Here is a 15,186-nt window from a genome sequence, read left to right on the forward strand (position 1 = left end):
ATATTTCTTATTGATTTCAGAGAGGAAGGGAGACGGAGAGAGAGATAGAAACATCAATGATGATGATTCTCTTCAGAGAGAATCATTGATCAGTTGCCTCTTGCATGCCCCCTACTGGGGATCGAGCCCACAACCCAGGCATGTGCCCTTGGCTGGAATCAAACCTGGGACACTTCAGTCTGCAGGCTGACGCTCTATCCACTGAACCATGCCAGCTAGGGCAAGGGGGATGGTCTTTCTTAAAGAACCTGTGTCAGGGGCCTCCCAGCCTTTCTCAGTCAGAAGACTCTCAGCCAGAAGAGGTACCAAATGCAGTGCCCAGACCTTATCTGTTCCTTCTTAGCAATGGGAGAAAAATCTGGTTTAAGTTAAACCATCTCAGGTTTGTCTCAAAATTCCCATGAAGCACTTCACAGGGAAGGCCTCATCTTGGGCTATTTTTTTCAGCTCCAGAAATAAAATGTATTAATTTTTTAATAATTATGTTCATGAAATGCCTGGTTACCTGTTGAATGGAAATAGAGTAATTGTACACACTCCAGCCCTGTGGCTCACAGGAGAGTGCCGCATCCTGGCCCAGGTTTGTCCACACTGGAGTGTGTGACGCTGGGAGGTGGTAGAGGAAATATTTGCTGTACAGGGTGATCTTGGAACTCTGTTCTCCACACTGGAGCCCTTTCAAAGCAAAGGAAAACAAACACACACACATCTTGAGAAGTTAAGAATCTGGAATTCACGGGCATTGGGCCTTACTCGTCTCCACTGCTCAGCCCTGCACTGGGCTGTATCTTGTGCCCACAGACCAGGCCCGGGTGTTGGTGCACGTGCCTGTGCAGTTACGGGTCGGGTGCACAAAGCAAGGTGGTGGAAGCACGGTCGTCAGTTTCTTTCCAGATGCTCTTGTTTCCTATTAAAGAGAGCCTTGGGTCCAGTGTCTGCGTGGCAGCTTCTGGGTAGACCTGCACATACCATGGCTGTACGCCGAGGTGGCAACCCCCTGTGCCAGTCACACCAGCTGGCAGGTGTGACCTGGCCAGCAAAGGCAGTGGGGACAGGGGCCACAGAGTTCCAAGGCCATCTTGAATTCCTCTTCATTTCTTCTGAATTAATTAAAGGAAATTGCATCAGACTTGAATCACTAACAGATTTTCTATTTCTCTCTCCCTCCCTACTTGTCTCTCTGATTTTCCTTTTTGTTGCCTTTGTTAATACCCACCAAAACCTTCCTTGTTGCTGCCCCACTCCCTCCACCTTTCCCCCCCTAAATGGTATTGTCATGCCATGGGGTGCTCGCCCTTCTCCCTGTCCTGGGTGGGCCTGGCTCTCCCCCAATGGCAGTGTGGGGGTATGGTCTCCTCTGCGTGACCATCATCTCCCTCTGCTCCCTGCTGGGGGCCATTGTGGTGCCCTTCATGAAGAAGACCTTTTACAAGAGGCTGCTGCTCTACTTCATAGCTCTGGCGATTGGCACCCTCTACTCCAACGCCCTCTTCCAGCTCATCCCTGAGGTATGGCGAGCCAGGGCCCCTCACCCAGGAGCACACTGTCTCCTGGGGACAGCGGGCACCGTGGGAGGACCCTCCAGTTCCCTGGAAGGCAGAGAAAGGAGGTGCTTTCCTTCAGGAAGGTGAAGCTAAGCCTGGGCAGAGCTAGGGTAGGCAAGGTAGCACAGGTATAAGAGCTGAGTTCCAATCCAGCTTCACTGTTGACAAGTTGTGTGACTTCTGGCACGTCACTTAACCTCTGTCCTATTCCCTCATTATGTGAAATGGGGAAACAACAGGCCTGACTTGATGATGATGTCATGGGGGTTATATGACTTAATATTTGTCAGGTGCCTGATGCCTCGGAAGTGCTAACTGTTGCTGAAAAGATGTAGTGTAGTTAGATCACTGACAGCTCCTAATTTGTAGCTCTGGCACAACAAATATTCAACAGAATGCATAGGTCACAATAAAAAGATCCGTCCTCCGTAGGGCATTTTGAGGCAAAGGTAGTAATCCAGATAGAAAGTCTGGTGTCACGTGCAGCGAAGGCACCATTGCCCCTTGGCCCAGGTTAGTGAGAAAACCCTCCACGGAGGAGGGGGGAGCTCAGACTTGGGTTTGGCAGCAGCCCCGGAGAAGCTGCATCTGGGTGGGAGTCATCGGCTGGAGACCCGCTGATGACGGCAGCACAGGCATTTCACCCCAGGTGGTCTGACAGGCCTGGACAGGGCCAGGGAGCACAGAGATGACGCCACATGCTTCTCCTAACCTTTTGTTTTCCGAGATGTGGTTCTGTGTTTTCTCAGTTGATCCTTAGATAAACCCTGTAATATCTAGAGAAGGAGTGATGTCTTACTCGTCTTCCAGCTGAGGAACCTGACCCGGACCGAGCCCCTGTCCCAGAAGCCAGGCTCGTGGTCCCCGGAGCCATGCTCTGTCCTTGCCAGCGTCCTGGCTTCTGTGGGGAACATTATTGCCTCTTTGTACTCCACTTTCCTTAAGGTGATGTGACTGTCCTGGAAAGTCGATCCAAATGTGTTCTTTCCACTCTAGAACTTGACCTTTATGTCACTTAGAAAACTAATAACTGGGCAGAGATTGCATTTTGTCCCTTAAAAGCAGAAAGGAAAACAGCTACCGTTTAGGCAGCCCAGAGTTCCTGGTACTTAGGATCACTTTTATCATGGACCCATTCGTGAAAAGGCTGGAGTTTATTCTCCCCTTCATGAGAAGGAGGGGGTTTATTCCCTTGAAGGGGCAGTTACCGGTCAGAAAACTGAGGAGCAGGTCCGGACTCCTTCCCAAGGCCCCACTGCAGGCCAGGGGCATCCTCGAGAAAGGAATTCTCTTGATTTCTACTCCTGTCCACTCCCCAATGGATTCCACCCCCCAAAATAAGCAGAGTTTCCAGAAAGAACTCAAAATAGAACCCCCAAAATTGACACGTGCAGCAACACAGTCTGCTTTCTCGGTCTTGTGGTCACTGGGAGATCTGTGGTCAGGAAGCTGCCGCAATTCTTGCTATTTAACTGGGGAATGGATTTCCCATTTTAGAAAGTGTAGTTACACCACCTCCCTTGGTGTTTACGGGCAGATCATGCAGGGGCATGAGATAGCGATGAAAGTGAACACAAATGTCTTCTCTTTACATACGGGATGCGCAGGCAGGGTCTGGCAAATGGAGAAATGGGGGCAGAGCCCTCATTAAAAGCAGAAAACTGTCTCCAGGCTGTTCTGCCTGACAGTACTGTTCTGAGGATGATGTGTCTTTTGCATCAGAAAATAAGCGAGAGAGAACCTAGGAGGCCTGGCGACGGGACAGTCGGGAGACATCAGGAGTTAGCTTCCGCTGGAGAGGGACGGATAGACGCCAGCTGTCCCAGTGCGCTTGTCCCCCTGCACACAACCAGGGAAGTGGGTAAGCGATGAGAGGGGACCAGTGGAGAGTGCTTATTTTCTCAAACTTATTTTCTTTGTTTGGGTCCACAGGCCTTTGGTTTCGACCCTCTGAAGGATGATTACGTCTCCAAGTCTGCAGTGGTGTTTGGGGGTTTCTATCTTTTCTTTTTCACAGAGAAGATCTTGAAAATGCTCCTTAAGCAGAAAAATGAGGTGAGGCCCAGTTGTTGGTAAAAGAGGTGCTCCCGGGGCAAGCATCTGTCTCCGGAATGCGGTGTGTCACGGTGGTGGGTCCTCGGCACCCCTGCAGTGGCCTGGGGTGGGGAGGGGGGAGCAGAGCCCACAAGTGTCATGAGTGGACACCCCATTTCGCCTCATGAGGATAATAGCAGGTGGCACGGGCAGACCAGAAACCAGATCTGGCCTGTGTGCCTTTGACTAGGCTATAGTTCATTCTCTCTGCTTTATTCTAAATGATGTCCTTCACACACTTTTATACCTTTAGGAGATGAAGGAGGGGCTGGAAATGGACACGCACTGTGTATGAAGTATGACCGCAAAGAAATAAGGCTGATTATTATAGTATAGATCCAGAAAGATACCCTTAGTGCCTGCAATGTAGTTATTCCCCAGATAGTTGCTGAATTGAATAAAATTAGCCATTGCAAAGGGGAAGCTCTCAATATCTTGGGCAGTGCTGCCTCTGGAATGAGTGTGGGCCCTGCAGTCACTGCTTTGCTGTCTGTCCTGTGCCAGGCCCTTGCATTCACCTTGGTTCCGCTCTCTAACAGGCTGGGTTTCCGTGGGTGTTGCCTGCTTGTGATTTTTCTGATGGTGGGAATGGGTCTTCCCAGTGCTCGGAGCTTTGACTCAGAGCAGGTCCCAGGAAGCTTAATGTCTTGGTGAGTGTCGTCCTCACCACTCCTTGTGGTCCCTCCAGCATCATCACGGACATAGCCATTATGCCTCCGAGACGCTTCCTTCTAAGAAGGACCAGGAGGAGGGGGTGACGGAAAAGCTGCAGAATGGGGACCTGGACCACATGATTCCTCAGCACTGCAGCAGCGAGCTGGACGGCAAGTTGCCCGTGATGGACGAGAAGGTCATTGTGGGCTCGCTGTCTGTCCAGGTCAGTGGGTCATCTGCTGCTGGGTGGGGGCCTTTAAGGGTTAATGGCCTTGGTGTCTCAGACCTACCTCGAAGGTCCACCGTCCGCCCCTGACCTGGGGGCCATGGGGCCTGGCTTTCTTGCAGGACCTGCAAGCTTCCCAGAGTGCCTGTTACTGGCTGAAAGGCATTCGCTACTCTGATATTGGCACTCTGGCCTGGATGATCACCCTGAGCGATGGCCTCCACAATTTCATCGACGGCCTGGCCATTGGAGCCTCCTTCACTGTGTCTGTTTTCCAAGGCATCAGCACCTCAGTGGCCATTCTCTGTGAGGAGTTCCCACACGAGTTAGGTGAGTGCATATGCCCCCAACCCCATTCCACGTGGCCGCCTCGTGATTGGCACGAGCACCCTTCTTATGGCCGACTCCTCCCCAACTTCAGAACACTTGTTATAATGGATTAATACATTCAATGCGAGGTGAAATCTAACCACTAATTCTTAACAGTTGAATTAATAGTTGCTGTGGCTCAGTTTCCTCACCTATACATTGGGGTAGGTGACAGTGCCTGCCTCATAGATTTATCATGAAGGTAACAGGGAAAGTAGTGAAAGGGACTTTCTGCATGCCGTACGCTCTTCTAAGTGCTTGGCATGTGTTATTTGTTATATCCTATTAATTTCCCGAAGACTGAGATGCCCGTTAGAAGTCTGGTGGTTGGAAGAAGGTAGATGAGCTGGGAGTTTTGTGGAGGCCCTTTGTTTTATCAGAGGGAGTGTAAAAAGTCTGGACTTTGGAGGCTCAGAGACTCCAGGTCAAGTCCTGGTTTTGCCATTTATTGGCTTGTGACTGTGGGAAAATTACCTAACTTCCCTCAGTCTCAATTTTGTTTCCTAAAAATACCATTCATTGTGGTTCTGAATAGGGAAGCTCCTCTGTTTCACCATCAGGAGAGAAACGAGGCTGTTGCTAGTTGGTTGTCTATTTTGCGTTATTTTCAGCCTCTTGTCCGGGGCGTACATGGCCAGCTTTGCAAACAGATAATTCCAGGACACGAAGGTGAAGGTGCCTCCGTCTTGTCACCATAATCTCATGTCTGGGGCTGTCTTGATTTCCGCGCAGACTTGATCCATACTTTAAGCAGTCTGTCTTCATCGTGCACTCGGTCCCACCTCCTAGAGTGACTGCCGCACTCTCCCCTCTGTCCTCCCCCCCTAGGAGACTTTGTCATCCTGCTCAATGCTGGCATGAGCCTCCAGCAAGCACTCTTCTTCAACTTCCTTTCTGCCTGCTGCTGTTACGTGGGTATGGCCTTTGGCATCCTGGCCGGCAGCCACTTCTCTGCCACCTGGATCTTCGCGCTGGCTGGAGGAATGTTCTTGTATATTTCTCTGGCTGATATGGTAAGTCCTGCATAGTTTATACCATGAGAAAATCACAAAAGCGGGATTGGATTATTGAAGTCATTGGATGGGAGGACAGCCAAGGAGACATGAGTTAGGAGTTTTTTATGACAGCTTTATATGAGGAAGAATTATTCTCCCCACACACAGTTCACCTACTTCAGGTATACAATTCAGTGCTTTTTAAAGGGACATTAGATTTCAAAGAACAAAAAGCTTGTTTCCATTAGCAGATGTCCTTAAAGAAAATGATTACTGCTTTAATTGGTTTGGCTCAGTAGATAGAGCATCGGCCTGCAGACTGAAGGGTCTTGGATTCGATTCCGGACAAGAGCATGTACCTTGGTTGCAGGCTTGATCCCCAGTGGGGGGCTTGCAGGAGGCAGCTGATCGGTGTTTCTCTCTCATCGATGTTTCCAACTATCACGCTCCCTTCCTCTCTAACAAAAATCAATAAAAATATATTTAATTTTAAAGAAAAGAAAATGATTACTAAACTCGGCTCCAGGGTCCTTCCTTGAAAATGGGAGTATGATAGGATAGATACAGATAGGTCAATGGAAAGCATTACCAGCAGTGTCCGGATGTATACATTGTACCGTTTCTGCTAACATCTGGTGTGACAATTTAAGTAGTTTTGAGTTTGCTAGTGAAATACCTGATTTGTCACATGTTTTGTATAACTAACCTTGTTTGTGGGCGTGTCATTTTCTTTGACATATTTGCCTGAATTGTTTTCTGTCACCTTTGAAAATAAAATTTTTGTTGTTGTTGTTAATCCTCACCCCAGGATATTTCTCCATGGATTTAAGACAGAATGGAAGGAGGGAGAGAGGGGGAGAGAGAGAGAGAGAGAGAGAAACATCAATTGGTTGCCTCCTGCACATGCCTTGACAGATGTTTTATGTTATAACAAATAACATATGCCAGGTATATGCCCTTGACAAGGAATTGAACCCATGACCCTTCGATACGAGGGCCAGTGCTCTAACCATTGAGTCACACTGACCAGGGCTGAAAATAATATTTTTGAGAGATGATGAGAGTAGACCACCAAGATCCAGCCTCACCATGGAAACATTTTTAGATTCTCCTTTCTTATGGGGAGCCCTCCCTGTGGTGAGGGTTTTTTTGCATCACTTGAATTGGAAGGTGTCCTTGTTGCCTGCCTTGCTGGCCAGCAGCGAGAGGCCTTGAGTCATAGCTCCAATCTCTGGCCCCTTGTGTAGTCTCTCAGTTTCCCTAAGAAGTGACAGTAACATTTTGAAAGCAAAAGATATCTTTGCAACTGTTTTTAAAGATCACAATAAAAAGTTTATTTTTATCAAAGCAGTTATTTTTAGCCAGCACCTAAGCACATCCAGGATGACATGCATGTGTTGTATTCTGTTTTACCTCAGTAGTTGTAACGTATGGTTGGCCCTTCAAAAACAAGGATTTGAACTGTGCAGGTCCATTCGTACATGGATTTTTAATTTTTTTTTTTCCAGTAAAAACCTGTACTACTTTCAGTCTGCGGTTGGGAATCCATGGATGTGGAGGGCCTACTATATGCTTTGTTCTAAGCCATTTTATAGTGGCCTTGAGTGTCCACAGATCTTGGTACCTGTGGTGTGGGGGCGTCCTGGAACCAATCTCCTGTGATACTGAGAGCTAAATTTTGTGGGAGTCAAGTTACACGTGGGTTTTCAAATGCACGAGGGTCAGCACCTGTTACCCCATTTTCAAGGGTCTGCTATAGTGTAATAGCTTTGGGGAAAGGCTATTACATTCAAGTTCTAGAGCAGCCGTGGGCAAACTACGGCCCGCGGACCGGATCCGGCCCGTTTGAAATGAATAAAACTAAAAAAAAAAAGACCGTACCCTTTTATGTAATGATGTTTTCTTTGAATTTATATTAGTTCACACAAACACTCCATCCATGCTTTTGTTCCGGCCCTCCGGTCCAGTTTAAGAACCCATTGTGGCCCTCGAGTCAAAAAGTTTGTCCCACCCCTGTTCTAGAGGCTATTGCTGTTAATTTTCTTTGTAAACCAACTGTGTGTGTGTGTATTTTTATATCTTAACTAGAGGCCCGGTGCATGAAATTTGTGCACAGGTGTGGTCCCTAGGCCTGGCTGGCGATCAAAGTGCGAGCGTCTGGTGTGAAAGGGCAGATCCCAGCTGACCTCTGGGCCCTGGGCAGCACCTGGGCCCTAGGGCCCTGCGTGCCCCCCCTCTGCCTGAGTCATCAGGCCCCCGCCCGGCTCCCTCAGCACCTGGGAGCCAGGCAGCAGGCCCGTCCCCCACTGTCGCCACTGGTCACTGTCTGTGGGGCGATTGATCTGGGCCAGGCCCACCCGCTCACACCTGCCTTGGCCTGGTGCCGCCCACTCACCTGCTCCACCATCCCACTGTGGTCTGGCTCTCGTTGGGGCCCATTAGGGCCTCCACTGCCACCCACTGCCAGCACCACATCACTGACGCCCGTCATGTTCCATGCTGCCCCCTGGTGGTCAGCACATGTCATAGTGAGCAGTCGACTCCCAGTCGAACTCCTGGTTGAGGGGACAATTTGCATATTAGGCTTTTATTATATAGGACTAGAGGCCCGGTGCACTAGAGGCCCGGGGGCGGGGGTGTCCCTCAGCTCGACCTGTGCCCTCTCACAGTCTGGGACCCCTCGGGAGATAACCACCTGCTGGCTTAGGCCCGCTCCCCAGGTGGCAGATGGCAGGCCCGATCCTGCGGTGCCTGCCCCACCTCCCCGGGTCACAGATGGCAGGCCCAGATCCCGCACTGGGTCACAGATGGCAGGCCTGGATGGCGGCGGGGTGGGCGGCAGATTGCGCTGTCCCGCCCCGCCTGCAGTATGCAAATTTAACGGCCATCTTTGTTGGGTTAATTTGCATACTCTTCTGATTGGCTGATGGGCGTAGTGAAGGTATGGTCAATTAGCATCTTTGTCTTTTATTAGTGTAGATTATATATTATATAATATTCACCCCATACTAATAATAGCTACTATAATAGTCATGTTACATACTAATTGTTACTGTATTAACAATATTAATAGAGTAAGTATGATAACCGTTATTAGATATAATATTGACATTGCAATGAATTCTCTTGGATGTACAAAGTTAGGAACGGAACTGCAGCTCTTCTCTCTTGTTTTTTTCTCCTTTCTCAGTTCCCTGAGATGAATGAAGTCGCCCTGGAGGATGAGAGGAAGGGCAGCATATTGGTCCCCTTTGTCATCCAGAACCTGGGTCTCTTGACTGGCTTTTCCATCATGCTGCTCCTCACCATGTATTCAGGACAGATCCAGATCGGCTAGGGCCCTGCAGGAACCTGAGGAACTGACGGTTGGCCCCTTAGCCCTCGGACGCGGCATCCATGAGGCGCCTCAGGAGAGGCAGTTCTTTTAGAAACTGTGACACGGACTGTATTTCTCCACGGAAATGTCAATTGTTTTTAAAATGCTTTGTGCTAGTAATACGCTGCCTGGTAACAGTCTCCCGGTAGCACCTCTCTCCTTTCTTCTCCCTCCTTCTCAGAGTGACTCTGGAACCTGAATGCAGCTTAGCAGACAAGCCTCATTTTTTCCTCTGGTTACCCTGGCCCCTTTCTCTCTGAACCAGTGCTGAGAGATTTGGGGTCCTTGGCCCCAATGCAAAAATATAGGCAGCAGTTATAACCTGGTTAGAAATATCAGGAAGTGAATCTATGGTTTAGGGCCTATGAATCTGTGTATCTTGGACCTCAAGATGACCCATTTTTTAGTGAATATAGTCCTATTTTTTTACAGAAAAGGTACAGGAGACAGGAGTTCTGATTTTCAATCAGTTCAGTTGCCTCTTCTCTCAGAGAGAACAGAACATTGGGACAGGAGAAGGGCAGGAGGGAGGTGAGGTCATCCTGAGTGAGAGGGAAGGAGAGCCCATGGTGTGTGTCCTGTCGGACCGTTGCTTGTGCCCACGGGAATGCTGATTTTGTGGCTGCACCTGGTATTTCCTGGCCGTCCAGCAGAGCTAACATGTGGGTTCAGGTACCTGGACCTCCCCTTCTTTCAGAGTAACACTAATAAGAACAGAGGGCGGAGAAGGGAGGCCTGCAACAAATCCACAGGTTTTGCTGTGATTTCCACCTCCTCTTCCCCACTCCCATCGTAGCTGCCTGCCTAGAAGCACATTCTGAGCACATTCGATGCTGGTGTTAGAGGGGAGGCTGCACCGATTTCCCTCCCCTGGCCCACATGTCTTATGGAATGAGAGTGCAGCTTCGATCGGTACCAGAAGAGGAATCCGTGCAGACACCGTTTAGGATTTGCTAATTTTATGAATAAGAGTACGAATCATACAACTGTGAGATGCAAGGTCCAGAACTTCGGTTGGGCTCTGCAGGTGTGTGCAGAACAGAGGGCCCGCTGAGTCCGCTGTGAACGGGTTTTAACGGGCATTGTCCTCACCCCAAACAAGAAAGGGCGAATCCTGTATTGATATCAATTGCTCTAGCTCTCTTCAGAAATGGATTGACAGACTTGTCTGTGAGCCTTGGCACTGTGGAGCCCTCTTCTCAGAACGCTGGCTTCAAGGGGAGCTAATCCAGGTTCACTAGGTGAATTGATTTATTATTATCATATTGATAATGTGAGATTCCTCAGCCACCTTGGGGAGCCAGCCTCTCCAGAAGCCTTTCTGTGTGGTGCCCACAGTTGCAGCCCAGGGGTTGTGTTCGCAAACTGATTCGTGTGCATGACTGACAACTGCTGGTTCGTTGCCAGCACCTGTGAGTTTTTCTCTACTACCCAGAAAAACTTCCCACTGAACAGGAATTAAAAGCAGCCTCTATCTTGTTTTGTTTTGTTTTTTTCTTCTTTGAAAACATCCCTCAAACCAGGAATATTCTTGAAAAGAACATGAGCAGGAAAACTGCTGGTGATACTTTAGAAGTTCTTCCTCCTTCTCCGGCCTGTTGACTTGAGAATGGGCTAAAGAAGAAGGAAAACAGTTACCAAGATTCTAGGTTAGATATCAGGTCTGTCTCCTGATAGGATTATGGTCCAGTTTTACCAAAGAACCAATTCCTTGAATGTTGGAATCTAACTTTATGTTAACATTGTTATTGTTACTGATTCTTTGTCTTTTCTGTTGTTGTTTTTCTCAGATTGCTTTCAGGAACTAGCAGAAAATAGCACTCAAACTTTAAGACTTTAAAAGATTTTACTTTCCTTAATTCACATTGATGTATTAAATTTACAGTTTTAGCATTCCCTATACATCATTCCTTACGAATACCATTCTTCTTGGAGTAAATTAGTTAGGGTTAATGGGTTCCTAGTTTTAGAAGAGCTCAAAAATATAGTGTTTAACAATTTTTTTTTTTAACAATTGAAGTAGTAAGGTGCTTACCCTTTCTGTGCACATGTGTATTAAGAACCTTCCTTACATAGACAGCTGCCTCAAAGGGAAATTCTCTTTAAACTGTAACTAGTCCAGAGGCCAGTCCTGGTTGGAGCTTAGAAAGGGAGAAAACACTCAAATCGTTCAACTGATTGTATGTTGCTGTTGGCAACAGACCTGCCTCATGAGTTGAAAATGTGGCGACTTCTTTTGAACTTTTGTTGAATTTGCTCTTTTGAAAGCATTTGTATATATTAGAAGTCTGAGGGGTAGTGAATTTTGAGGACTTTTGCCCCCCTGGCATTCACATCATCTACTTCTATACCTGGATGGACCAGCTCCTATTAACAATAGCAAGGAAAGCCTGTGTCCTGCAGGAGCAGTGAACTGGGACCAGGGGTCCTGCCACTTCTCACCCTCGCCCTGCCAGGCAGGTTGCCTCTCTTCTTTGCCTCCAAAGGCCTTTTGTGTCTAGTGTCAACTTGGGGCTTTCCTTCATTGGTCCTTCACCCTGGATTTTAAAAAAGGCTTCTCTGTTTGGGTATCATATGACCTGTTCTTAGTAAGTCTTCTTCCAAACACATGGTAGTATGCTGGAAATCTGCTTAAAAACGAAAAGTCTGATTTTTCCAAGAGAGATTAGGTTTTTATTTCTATTTCCTTTTATAGTTCTGCAGTTCCATCACAGTATTTTTAAAAATAACTCAGGAGTTATGACAATAAATTAGAAAAGAAAATAACTTAAGTTATGGATTTTAAATGTTTTGTTTGTAAGATTCTATAAATAAAGCTATATTCTATAATTGTTGAATCCCTACGTGTGATTTTTTTTTGCAATAATGTGGGTGAAATGAAGGCTGTTAAACACAAGGTGGCGATGGTGTCTCACTTGACTTCAAAGCTTTGATTTATTGGTCCACCTTACATTTGGAGAAGGGATTTTAGAAGGAATCTTTTTAAAATATATATTTTATTGATTTTTTACAGAGAGGAAGGGAGAGGGATAGAGAGTTAGAAACATCGATGAGAGAGAAACATCGATCAGCTGCCCCCTGCACACTCCCCATGGGGGATGTGCCCGCAACCAAGGTACATGCCCTTGACCGGAATCGAACCTGGGACCCTTGACTCCGCAGGCCGATGCTCTATCCGCGGAGCCAAACCGGTCAGGGCAGGAATCTTAAATATAACATGCTCATTTTATTTTATCTTCTTATTTTTTAAAATATATTTCTTTATTGATTTCAGAGAGAAAGGGAGAAGGAAAGAGAGAAACATCAATGATGAGAGAGAATCATTGATCGGCTGCCTCCTGCACGCCCCCTACTGGGGATCGAGCCCGCAACCCAGGCATGTGCCCTTGGCTGGAATCAAACCTGGAACCCTTTAGTCTGCAGGCTGACGCTCTATCCACTGAGCCAAGCCAGCTAGGGCCATGCTCATTTTAAATGATTAATTTATCTTTTATGGGCCTGTGACATCACTGATGTTGCATCATAGAACTGTGGTGTTTCCTAAAGAGCTTTCCATTTCACTTTTCTCTTGTTATAAATCCATGATTTAAAACTTGAGTAGTAATTTGGCTCATGTAAACCACATTTCCTTTATATCTTACAGGGATAAGTCCTGTCATAACACTTAAGTTATAAACCTTTTCTTATTTATCTTTAGTCACAGGACCAGGAATTTGTTTGACACTAAAAATGAGCAGTAAGATAAAAGAATTGATGCGATCTTAATGCTATGGTAGAGGTTCCCCAATGCTTATTGTTGCCGAGTCCTTTCACTTTTTAAAAAATATTTTTATTGATTTTTCACTGAGAGAGGAAGGGAGAAAGAGAGAAACATCGATGTGAGAGCAGAACATAGATTAGCTGCCTCCTGCATGCCCCCTACCAGGGATCGAACCCAAGTCCCTGGCATACACCCTGACCAGCAACCTTTTGATGCATGGGATGACGCCCAACCAACAGACCCATACTGGCCAGGGCAGTCCTTCCACTTTTCAAACTGGAGTAATAGATTAAATGTTCACATTGGTCTTTCACTGGTAAATTGCACTAGTAGCTACTATAGTAGACTACAGTCTGCTGTTCAAAATGACATTCACTCTGTACTTTGGCTTGTGCCACCTGTAGAGAGCTTTCCAAGGCTAAGTCCACCTAATACTGGACTTACACACCAAGTTCCTTCTGGGTGAAGCTGTATCTGGTTTCTTGCTGTGATTTCAGCACCTGCCACCCAGAATGAATGAAAAGACCAACTGAAGGGCCTGTAAGCTCTGTTTGCGAGCATGGGCTCTTTTCCCACTGGCAGCAGTTTCTGTTGTGTTTTCCTGTCGCTGGTATTGGTTCTGCCTGTGCCTTGTTACCTGGGCCTCCTTTACTTAGAAATGGGTTTGAGAGGTGATTGTGGAGCAGAGCTACGCAAAGTAAACAGGTCATTAAGAAGTTTAAGACTGATCTTAGCCATGGCCTTATAATACTCTTAACCAGCTAAGCCATTTAGGACCTTTTTTGTGGAAGGTGAATACCCATTGTGTTGCTTCTGCGTGCTCTTTACTATTCAGTGATGTTAGATCTGATTTGAGCAAAATCCATTTCAAGAAATTAAATAAAGAGCCCAGCCAGTGTGCCTCAGTGGTTGAGCGGTGGCCCATGAACCTGGAGGTCATGGTTGGATTCCGGTCAGGGCACATGCCCCAGTTGTGGGCTCAATCCCTAGTAGGGAGCATGCAGGAGGCAGCTGCTGGATGTTTCTATCTCTACCCCTCTCCCGTCCTCTCTCTAAAATCAATAAATATATTTTTAAAAGAAATAATAAAGACATCAAATATGGATACAGGGCTTTTGATTTGTGGGAAAACAAATGCTCATCTATCTTAAAGATGTTTGTACTCTCAGTGATCTAGTATGAAATACCTAGACTTCTGAAGAAGTTTAAGTCCAAATCCCAGCAGAAGCAAATCCCTTTCATCCTAGAATAAAATGAATTACCTTCCATTTAAAGTAGGAAAAGAAATGGTGATTGGAAAAGATCCATAGGTCCTTATCAGCCCTTAGCTAAATGTTTAGAGCTGCTAGCCAAAAACCATTCTTCTTTCCAATATCACAACCCCACTTGCCAGATGTCTATTCAGGGTTTATTTTAAATGAAGGGAGTTGGCAGACTACCCTTCCTGTATTACAGCAATCTTTGACCCTGGCAGTGGGTGGGATTCTGAGATGCTAGCGTCAATTATAGTTTAGGAATAACTCAAAGTGTTCTCACTCTGGCAATAATAAGCCAAGAAGTAGTTCTTCCACTAGACTCTGGATTCCCCCTCCCCTCTTGTCTGTGGTTTGATTATAGATCTTTGGAACATGGAGGCTGCCTAAGAATAAACTTAGGCAATAATCCGTATAGTTTTCTTTACAAATACACATGTAATAGAAAGCCATCAGGAAATTCCTAGTGGAGGCACCTGACAAATCTTTTGATGAAGTAATTCTAAATGTGAAATGCACTCTTAAAATACACATTATCCTGCATTTGTTTCTTTTTTTGTGTAAGCACATTTATTTAACCTGAGAGGTGGGGTATTCCAGTCTGAAAATATATATGGAGTGGTAGGGAGACAATCAGAGGGGCTTTTGCCTTGGAGTAAGAGGCTGTCCTGGCTCCAGGCTTGGATGTGGGGAGCAGACTGAGGGGACAGGAGGTGTGTAATGGGGAGCTCTGTACACATCCTTGGGACTACAGTCCAGGACCACCCAGTCACCAAAGCAAGAATAAAATAAGTTGCAACCCTGGTTTTGGGAGATGCTGAAGAGGAAGGCATTGGTGCACCAATGTCCACAGCCCACATTTAGTAATGCCAGGTCTGGCTTACCTCCTGGCCACATCCTCTGGTCCAATCACCC

General features: G+C 46.8%; 1 protein-coding gene across 1 annotated transcript in view; it reads left to right on the forward strand.

Moving 5' to 3' along the window:
- Positions 1-12,092, forward strand: part of SLC39A14 (solute carrier family 39 member 14) — a 48,973-nt gene extending 36,881 nt beyond the window's left edge. The window contains exons 4-9 of the mRNA XM_036312829.1: positions 1,339-1,508; positions 3,477-3,599; positions 4,327-4,515; positions 4,641-4,848; positions 5,716-5,900; positions 9,073-12,092. Of these exons, the coding sequence (XP_036168722.1) occupies positions 1,339-1,508; positions 3,477-3,599; positions 4,327-4,515; positions 4,641-4,848; positions 5,716-5,900; positions 9,073-9,219 (1,022 nt within the window). The 3' untranslated portion in view covers positions 9,220-12,092. The remainder of the gene's footprint in view (positions 1-1,338; positions 1,509-3,476; positions 3,600-4,326; positions 4,516-4,640; positions 4,849-5,715; positions 5,901-9,072) is intronic.
- The last annotated feature ends 3,094 nt before the right edge of the window (positions 12,093-15,186 follow it).

The sequence above is a fragment of the Myotis myotis genome, unplaced genomic scaffold (genome assembly GCF_014108235.1).
Source record: "Myotis myotis isolate mMyoMyo1 unplaced genomic scaffold, mMyoMyo1.p scaffold_m19_p_6, whole genome shotgun sequence".
Lineage (NCBI taxonomy): Eukaryota > Metazoa > Chordata > Mammalia > Chiroptera > Vespertilionidae > Myotis > Myotis myotis.